Below are 9,571 nucleotides of genomic sequence, written 5' to 3'. Positions count from 1 at the left end.
AAGGGGCCGGAAACAGCGGCTACAAACGGGGGAACCGCGAGGTTCCCGTGATGGAACTCGGGATATCTCGGGCTGCATCCCCTTCCCGCACCGGAGCGGCTCCGTCCCGCACCCACCGCGGCTGTACCGGCCCCCAGCCCCGTTTGCTGCTCGGGGAGCTCCACGCGTGGCTGCTCGGGCCGGGTTTCACTGCCAGAACCCTCGGGGAACCGAGTCCCCAGCCCGGGGACAGCGGGGACCGATCCCCGTACTCGGGGGCAGCGGGAGCGGCGGCGGCGGAGCCCACGTGGGGCAGCGGCGTCACGGGAGGCGGCGGCCGGGGCGGCAGGAAGGGCAGGCAGGGCCGGAGGGCGGGCACTGCCCGGCTTTAAAAGTCCCCGCTGGGACGGGCTCATTTCCGCGTCACCCCGGCGTCCCGATGGCCCCCGCGGTGGCGCTGCCTGTGCTGCTGGCCCTGGTGGCCCTGGTGGCGCCGGGGCTCGGCGCGGCCCCCGGCTGTGATCACCCTGCCCACCGCTGGTGCAGATCCCGGGACGCCGCTGTCGCCTGCCAGGTCAGAGCTGCTGCTGCTGGGGCTGGGGACAAGGGCAGGGTCACCGGGACGCGGGGTCACTCCCGCCTGCCCGGGGACAGCGCTGGGGCAGCGATGCCTGGGGCTAATGCCAGCTGCGAGTGTCGCTCAGGCTGTCACATCCACGGGGATGCTCAGAGCCACACGGGCACCACGGCGTTCCCCAGATCCCCGGCGAACGGCTGTGGTCCAGCAGAACCCTGCCCGCATCCCCTCCCCAGCTGCCCCTGGCACTTCTGCTTTTTAAGCCTAAAACAGCTTTTTGGCTCATTCTGCCCCAAACAGCCGGGTGCTGACAGCGCTCTGTGAGCCCCATGGGGCTGCGGCTTCCCCCTGGCACTGGGTGCTGGGCCATCCCCCCACCCAGGCACATCCTGCTCTAAATTTGCTTTCCCCTGAAATGTTTTGGGGAAGTTCTGGTGGAAAGCCCCAAAAACTCCCGGCCACTCTCACTTCCCTCCAGCCCTGCGCGCCCTCATCTCCCCCTTCTTCCCTGCATCCCGGAGCTTCACCCCATCCCTACAGACACTAGAACGGGGGTGCAGCACCCATACCCCCCCGTGCACCCCGAAACCCTCTGTGTGCAGGTGGAGAGCAGCTGCCCGAGCCTCCCGCGCCCCGCGGCCGCGCCCGTGGAGCTGAGCCTGTACTACGAGAGCCTGTGCCCGGCCTGCCGCGAGTTCCTGGTGCTGAAACTCTTCCCCACCTGGCTGCTGCTGCCCGAGGAGATGCTGAACATCACCCTGGTGCCCTATGGCAATGCCCAGGTAGGAGCCTGTGACCATGTTCACAGGGGTTTTCAGATGAGGGAAGAGATGAGGATGCTGACTCCATACTTCACAAGGCTTGATTTACTACTTTGTGATATATATATTACATTAAAACTGTACTAAAAGAATAGAAGAAAAGTTCTCATCAGAAGGCTAGCTAAGAATAGAAAAGAAAGAATAACAAAGGTTTGTGGCTCGGACCGAGAGAGAGCCAGCTCTGCCATGATTGGCCATTAATTCCAAACATCTACAAGAGACTAATCATGGATCTACATGTTGCATCCCACAGCAGCAGATAATCATTGTTTACATTTTGTTTCTGAGGCTTCTCAGAAGGAAAAAACCCTAAGGGAAGGATTTTTAATGAAAAGATGTCTGTGACAGGAGCCAGTGCTCTCCCTGGTGGTGCTGGCCCTGCTCATCCCTCTTGGTCCCACAGGAGAGGAACGTCAGTGGCAAGTTGGATTTCCAGTGCCAGCACGGCCCCGAGGAATGCCTGGGCAACATGATGGAGGTGACAGTGCCCGTTCCCACGGGGCTGGCATGGAGGGGTCCAGTGTCCCCTCATCGCCCGCCCTGTCCCCCCAGGCCTGTCTGATGCACGAGGCCAAGAACTTCAGCACCTACTTCCCCGTCATCTTCTGCCTGGAGTCGGGCAGCTCCGTCACCAAGAACCTGGAGGCTGTATGTCCCCTCCCCGCCCCTCACTGCCCCTCATGGGGGATGTCCCTGTCCCCCTGAGTGTCCCCTGTGCCCGCAGTGCCTGCAGATCTATGCCCCTGAGGTGGACAGCGGCCGCATCAGCGCCTGCGTGCAGGGGGACACAGGGGTGGCCCTGATGCACCACAACGCCCAGCTGACCGAGGCACTGGATCCTCCACACCAGTACGTGCCCTGGATCACCATCAATGGGGTAAGGCAGGGGGGCACGGGGTGCCAGGGACACCCTGGGGCTGTAAGCATGGCTGTTCACCCCTCTGAATACAACACTAAAATCTGACCAGACCGACAAGAAGCCCCCAATATTCACCATCCCCTCATCCACCAATAACCCCAACACACCCCCCATGACAAGCCCCACCATCACAACCAGCCCTATCCCAGTTCCCCATTCCCAACCAGCAGGTTTAGGATGGAATTTTTTCCCTGAGCACTTGTGACAAGCAATTCTCTCTGGAATTTCCCAGACCTGCTTGCCCCAGCAAGAAGCCATTCCCAGCTGGGGTCTGGGGGGTGAAATTCACCACAAGGACAAGGAATTCCTGATCCAGAGAATTTTCCTCCCTATCTGTAGAACAACTCCTCAGTGCCAGGGCCCTGGCTGGTTGATGGGCACCAGAACCTAAACCTGCCATAACCAACAACACCCCAACTACCCCAAGCCTCTGGATAAAGATCTGCTGCCAGTGACACTGAATACACAAACACTACCAACATCCCCCCTAAATAAACCATAACAAGCACCAAAGAGACAAAAGAGACCCCCAAACTTACCAGTCAACCACACCCCGCAACCCCTGCTACAACCAGCCCCAGCACCCCGTAGTAAGGCCACAGCCCTAAAAACAAAACAAATTCTGTCATAAATTCCTTCTCGGCCTCTCTCCGAGATTTGTGGCCTGAAAAGCCATTGTTACAGCCCCAGCCCCATAAATCTGGGACCCAGCTTTATGGCCTGAAAAGGCCCCTGACCTGCCCTTGTCCCCCCACAGAAACACACGGACGAGCTGCAGGCACAGGCCGAGGCCTCGCTGCTGGCGCTGGTTTGTCACCTCTACCAGGTGGGACAGGGCTCTGTGGGGACAGCAGGGCTTGGGGACACGTCCTCGTCCCTGCTGGGGCTCTCATGGCTGCTCTCTGGCAGGGGGAGAAGCCTGAGGCCTGCGGGAGCTCCAAGGCCCCGAGGATCCCACCTGGCTGCAGGCGCTGAGGGAGCACTGAGGGAGAGGCCAATAAAAAGGATTTTTTATGGAAAAGCAGCAGGATCTGGAGTGCTGTGCTGGGGGAGCAGGGAGGGGGTGTTGTGCCCTGGCGCAGTGGGAAGGGAGAGGGGCTGGGCTCTGGGATTGCCCTCCAGACCTGGGAATTACCCGCTCCAGAGGGTCGCAGAGAAACCCCTTGAAGATTCCCAGGGAACTCTGCTGAGCAGCAGAACATTTCCTCTCTCCAAGTCTTGGGGAGCAGCTCCTGTGTCCATCTCTCTCCTCACACTGACAGCATTAAACACAATAATGATTTCAGGAGCACTGGGGCCAAGACCATCCCAGTTCCCACCAGTCCCTCCCCATTCCCAACCAGCAGGTTTAGGATGGAATCTTTTCCCTGACAAACAAATCTCTCTGGAATTTCCCAGACCTGCTTGCCCCAGCAAGAAGCCATTCCCAGCTGGGGTCTGGGGCATGAAATTCACCACAAGGACAAGGAATTCCTAATCCAGAGAATTCTCCTCTCTACCTGTAGAACAACTCCTCGGTGCCAGGGCCCTTGCCTGGGTGAGAACCAGAACCCAAACCTGCTTTGTTTTCCATCCTCCTCATCCTCATCCCGAGGCTCCTGACTGCAGGGGCTGCTCAAAGCTCTCCTCACATGAGGTGTGAGACTCATCCCAGCTCTGGGCACAGCCCAAGGGCATTTGCACACCCTGACAGCCACCTGTACCTCCCTAAACCCTTTCCCAGAGGAGCTGGGGAGGCTGTGGGAGCAGGAGGGACACAAGAAAGCCCCAGATTCCATCCTGAGGGATACCAGAGAGCCTTGAGCAGCCAAGAGCAAGGAAAAACCATGGCTCTGCCACCACAGCATCATTCTTGTCTCAGGCTCAGCCAACCTGGGCACCCCTCAGTGTCCCCACCACCCCAAGGACAGCAAGGGAGGGAGCTGTAGGCAGGGACCCTCCTTCCATTGTCCGGCTGCACCTCAGGCAGCAGCAAGGCCTGGAAAGATAAGGGGGAAAAAACCAAAAAAACCCAAACAAAACCAACCAACAAAAAAAAACCAAAAAAAACCCAAAAAAAAAACCAACCCAAAAAACCAAAAAACAACAACAAAAAAAAAACACCCAACAAAAACCCAACAAACCCCCCCCCCCCCCCCAAAAAAAACTCACACCATCAATCAGAGAGTGCCTGGAAACTTCATCTCTCTTTATTGTCCATTTCTCATCCAAAACCTGGACCCCAAACCCAGCTCTGGGCCCTGAGCAAGCACAGTCTCACTGGCATGAGCACAGCACAGCTCCTGCTGCTGCTCTGCCTCGAGCATCGCCCGTGCCCCAAAACTTCTGTGCCCTGGCTCAGCTGCTCTGCCACTGCCCACAGCTCGCAGGACCAGAGGAAAGCCTTCCTCTCGAGAGAAGAAGGGGAAAAAGAGACAGTGAGAACCCCCAGCCCTGGATTGAAGGATTCTCAGCGCTGCAGGAAGAGCTCTTCTCTCCTGCAGCTCTTGGGGCTGTGGGGCAAGGGCAGGACCCCGTCCCACAGGCTGAGGGGCTCAGACACCCCCTGAGCATCACTGAGGGAACCTTTGGGACAGAGCCCGCTGCTCCAGGGTGTCCAGGACCCCGCTGCACCCCCGGCGCAGCTCTCAGTGCCCACCCCGAGCTCAGGGAGGAACGAGCCGGGGCAGCTTCTGCAATCTCCCGGTGTGAAATCACCGCCAGGGCAGGTCGGTGCCAGCAGCTCCTGGTGCAGGAGGAAGGACAGCGACCCTGCAGCATCACCGCGCTGGGGAGCGCTGCAGGGCAGGGACCCCTGCCTGGGGCTGCGGGGGATGCTCAGAGCCGGTGGTGGTGGTGGCACCTTGCAAGCCGCTCTCTCCTCGCTGGATTTCTTCTTGCCTCCCTTGCCGCTCAGCCGCACCACCCTGATGCCGCTGCGCCAGTCGCACTGCCCGAGGCTGTCGGCGGCGCTGCGGGCGCTCTCCAGGCTCTCGTACTCCACCAGGGCACAGCAGCGGCTCAGCATCTCCGGGAACCTCGCCGAGTACCTGTGTTAGCGTGCAGAAACATAATCACCAAGGGATTATATGCGGTGCTTTTTGTTAAGAGCTCTGGGTGCCAGGGGTATATTCAACCCAAATCTGACTCTGACCATACATCCGAAGTGATCATGTTTTTATACTCTATCGTTATATAACTTTCATGTTAATTATTTAAGTTATATTGTTCTATAATATACACGGATTTAGCCCCCCTCTGACTTTCCAACATAGCTTTTCATTATTCTTCTTATGGTTATATAAGAATTATATTTAATTACTAAACAATCCTCACATCGAACAATTATATAATTTATCATACCGCTTACACAGGTGCAGTTGATCTGGGAAAACACAAAGCTTAACATTTTAGACTCCATCTTTAACTTTTTCCAGGGCCCCGCTCTCACCTGCGCACGTCCGAGGGCAGCTTGCGGCCCGGCCGCAGCAGGCGGATGGAGGCGATGGCTCCGAAGGGGCTGAAAACCCTGGTGATGGTGTCCAGGAAGGTTTTCTGCAGGGGCAGGTCCTGCTCCCGCGGCTGCAGCTCCCAGATCAGCAGCAGCTTGCTCGGGGGGATGCTCAGCAGGTGCTCGGGGATGGGGAAGCGCCGCCGCACTTTGGTGCCCTCCTTGTTCACCTCCAGCAGCGCCGAGAACTTGAGGGCATAGAGGGTGAGGCGCCAGTCCCGGGTCAGGTATTTCACCTGGGCACACAGGGGGTGGAATGCCCATCACCCTGCATTCCCTACAGGGGCAGGGAGCACCCTAAACCCCCCTCCAGCAGGCTGGGACCCCATACAATATCCCCCAGAGCACCCCAAATCCCCCTCCAGCAGGGTGGGACCCCATACAACATCCCCCAGGGCACCCTAAACCCCTCCAGCAGGCTGGGACCCCATACAACATCCCCCAGGGCACCCTAAACCCCTCCAGCAGGGTGGGACCCCATACAACATCCCCCAGGGCACCCTAAATGCCCCTCCAGAAGGCTGGGACCCCATACAATATCCCCCAGAGCACCCTAAATGCCCCTCCAGTAGGCTGGGACCCCATACAATATCCCCCAGAGCACCCCAAATCCCCCTCCAGCAGGCTGGGACCCCATACAATATCCCCCAGAGCACCCTAAACCCTCCTCCAGCAGGCTGGGACCCCATACAATATCCCCCAGAGCACCCTAAACCCCCTCCAGCAGGCTGGGACCCCAATGTCCCCCTTCTGCTGACAGCCCCAGTGTCCCCCAGGCTCTGGCAAGGAGCCACAATTTCCCCCTAAGCCACACCACCAGCATTTCCCTGGGTGGTTTTTGTTAAGGGGTGATCACTTCCATGGGTAGAAGAGGTGACTCCAGCCCTGGGGATGATTTCAGGAGCTTTCCCTGCTCCCCTGGGCACTGAGCCCCCCACACACCCCACAGGAGGCACCCCCAGGACCCACCTTCTTGAAGGATGTCAGCAGTTTGATGCTGACAAAGCCCATCTTGTTCTTCTGCACGTGTTTGAGCAGGAAGGCGTCCCTGGCCAGGTTCTCATCGGACAGGTAGAACTCCACCTGCGCCACGATCCTGCGCAGCAGCTGCGGGTCGGGGCCGGGGCAGGAGCGCTCCAGCAGCGCCACCCCCGGCTCGCAGCGGCTCCTGGCACAGAAATGGGGACACAGGGCTCGGGTGCTGCCCAGGCCACCGTACTGGGACAGCAGAGACACCCGGGGACAGCCCCAGCCTGGCCCTGGGTATGGGGACCTGCCCAAGCCCATGCCCTGGGTACAGGGAATAACTCCAGCTCATACCCACCAGCCTTCTCCTGGGTATGGGGAATTACTCCAGCCTTGCCCTGGGCACAGGGAACAGCCCCAGCCTTTTCCAGGGTCCAGGGAGCCCACCAGCCTTGCCCTGGGTACAAGGAATAACTCCAGCCTGTGCCCACCAGCCTGGGAACAGCCCCAGCCCTTGCCCACCTCCCTTGCCCTGGGCACAGGGAATGACTCCAGCCTGTGCCCACCAGCCTTCCCCAAGGTCCAGGGAGACCACCAGCCTTGTCCTGGGTACAAGGAGTGACTCCAGCTTTGCCCTGGGTATGAGGAACAGCCCAAGCCTTGCCCTGGGTATAGAGAACTGTCCCAGCCCGTGCCCACCAGCCTTGCCCTGGGCACAGGGAATGACTCCAGCCTTGTCTTGGGTATGGGGAACAGTCCCAGCCTTGCCCTGGGCATCAGGAATGACTCCAGCCTGTGTCCACCAGCCTTGCCCTAGGTACAGGGAATGATTCCAGCCTTATCCTGAGTGTGGGGAACTGCCCCAGCCTTGCCCTGGGTATGGGGAATGGCTCCAGCCCGTGCCCACCAGCCTTGTCCTGGGTACAATGAACAGCCCCAGCCTTGCCCAGGGTACAGGGAACTGCCCCAGCCCGTGCCCACCAGCCTTGATCTGGGTCCAGGGAGCAGCCCCAGCCTTGCCCAGAGTACAGGGAATGACTCCAGCCTTGCCCTGGGTATGGGGAACTGCCCCAGCCCGTGTCCACCAGCTTTGCCCAGGGTCCAGGGAGCCCACCAGCCTTGTCTTGGGTAGGGGGAACAGCCTCAACCTTATCCTGGGTACAGGGAACAGCCCCAGCCCATGCCATGGGCATAGGGAATAACTCCAGCCCATGCCCACCAGCCTTGCCCAGGGTACAGGGAACAGCCCAAGGCTTGCTCTGGGCACTTGGAACAGCCCCAACCTGTGCCCTGGGTACAGGGAATAACTCCAGCCCTTGCCCACCAGTCTTGCCCAGGGTACAGGGAATGACCCCAGCCTTGTCTGGGGCACAGGGAATGACCCCAGCCCGTGCCCACCAACCTTGTCTTGGACACAAGGAACAGCCCCAGCCCAGCCTCAGGAGCCTCCCAGGCTGTGCCAAACACACCCCAGCCGTGCCCCTTGTCCCATCCAGGCCAGGCCCAGCCCTGCCCGTACCTGGTGCCGCTCTCCACGGGCTCCTCGTGGCCGAGCAGGGCGAGGGAGCAGCTCCAGGGGGCACAGAGAGGCCGAGCCAGGGGGGAATTCCTTGGTGCAGGCACCGGGGGGCTGCAGCTGGGCTGGGAATCGAGCCCCAGGGCGGCTCCAGGGCCACGGGAGGACATTGTCCCTTCACCTGGGATGGGACACAGAGGGACAATGCTGGGACAGCCCTGCCAGCCCAGGCAGGGGGTGGGTGATGGTTGTGTGTCCTTACCTGCTTGCTAGCAATGGGAGGAAATTCTAAGCTCTAGCAGAACACCCCAAACACCCCGAGGCAGCAACTCCCAAATACCCCAAAAGCGCCCAAAAAAGGGCAAAAAAAAAAAAAAAGAAAAAAAAAAGAAAAATAAAGGGAAAAAAAAAAGGGAAGAGAGAGAGAAAGCCCCTGGGGTGAGGAGGGTGTGGGTTTATAAACACAGCCTGCAGGAGCTGCAGGGGTGGCTGTGGACCTGCCCCCACACTGCTGCTCCAGGTGAAACCTGTTTGTGGTTAAAGGGCCCCAGCTGAGCCCTGGGATCAGCCAGGCTCCTCCTGCCTCAGCTCAGGGCCAGGCAGGGCTGGGCCAGCAGAACCTGTCCCCTCTGCTAGCCAGAGGGGCAGAGAACTGCAGCACGAGGCCTCTGTCCGTGCCTCAGTTTCCCTGCCTTGTGCAGGGACAGCCACAGGGAGGGGAGGGAAGCCTCTGTCCAGGGCTCTCAAATCTTTTGGGCCCCCAATCAATCCTTTGGGCCCCCAGTCAATCCTTTGGGCCCCCAGTCAATCCTTTGGGCCCCCAGTCAATCCTTTGGGCTCCCAGTCAATCCTTTGGGCCCCCAGTCAATCCTTTGGGCCCCCAGTCAATCCTTTGGGCTCCCAGTGCTGCCAGGGCAGCAGGGAAAGGCAGAAACATCCCGCAGGATGAAATCTCCTGCAGAAACCTCCCCAGGCCAGTGAGGGATGGAGCAGGGATGGAGCCCAGGGCAGGGCAGGGGAAGGGTCTGGAATGAAACATCCCCATGGCCTGAGCCCTGTGCTGGGCAGCAGGGGAAGGTGAGGGTGGTGACACAGGGTTGGGGGCAGTGCCAGGGCAGGGGGCAATGCTAGGGCAGGGGTTTCTGCGGAGCTCAGTGCAAACTGGAAATTCTGATGCTGGGAGCCCCCCTGAGCCTCTCCTGGTGTCCATCAGGGCCTTGGCTGCTGTTCCTGTGCCCTGTGGCCACATGGACAGGCCAAGGGCTGCACTGGGAAGGGAAGGTGCTGTTGCAGAGGAAATGAT

At 59.7% G+C, this 9,571-nt stretch overlaps 2 protein-coding genes across 3 annotated transcripts; one reads left to right on the top strand and one right to left on the bottom strand.

Annotated features, from left to right (window-relative positions):
* The first annotated feature begins 408 nt into the window (after positions 1-408).
* On the top strand, positions 409-3,320 carry IFI30 (IFI30 lysosomal thiol reductase). The gene is made up of 7 exons (XM_059489835.1): positions 409-553; positions 1,159-1,338; positions 1,781-1,855; positions 1,930-2,025; positions 2,102-2,254; positions 3,054-3,122; positions 3,206-3,320. Exons 1-7 carry the CDS (start codon positions 419-421, stop codon positions 3,269-3,271), a joined length of 774 nt encoding a protein of 257 aa, XP_059345818.1. The 5' UTR covers positions 409-418; the 3' UTR covers positions 3,272-3,320.
* A 1,143-nt stretch (positions 3,321-4,463) lies between these two features.
* Positions 4,464-8,702, bottom strand: LOC132084638 (la-related protein 6-like). Of its 2 annotated transcripts, XM_059489848.1 has the most exons (6): positions 8,531-8,702; positions 8,272-8,449; positions 6,756-6,954; positions 5,727-6,022; positions 4,809-5,325; positions 4,464-4,763 (listed from the first exon to the last, which is right to left on the bottom strand). In XM_059489848.1, the coding sequence occupies exons 2-6, from the start codon at positions 8,436-8,438 to the stop codon at positions 4,746-4,748; spliced, it is 1,197 nt and encodes a 398-aa protein (XP_059345831.1). In that variant the 5' UTR covers positions 8,439-8,449; positions 8,531-8,702; the 3' UTR covers positions 4,464-4,745. The 2 variants fall into 2 exon arrangements, with proteins under 2 accessions (XP_059345831.1, XP_059345830.1); XM_059489847.1 differs by having other exon boundaries at positions 4,464-5,325.
* Positions 8,703-9,571: the final 869 nt, after the last annotated feature.

The sequence above is a fragment of the Ammospiza nelsoni genome, chromosome 27 (assembly GCF_027579445.1).
Source record: "Ammospiza nelsoni isolate bAmmNel1 chromosome 27, bAmmNel1.pri, whole genome shotgun sequence".
Lineage (NCBI taxonomy): Eukaryota > Metazoa > Chordata > Aves > Passeriformes > Passerellidae > Ammospiza > Ammospiza nelsoni.
Note: the sequence above shows the minus strand (reverse complement) of the source record. Positions and strands in the feature narration are given on the sequence as shown.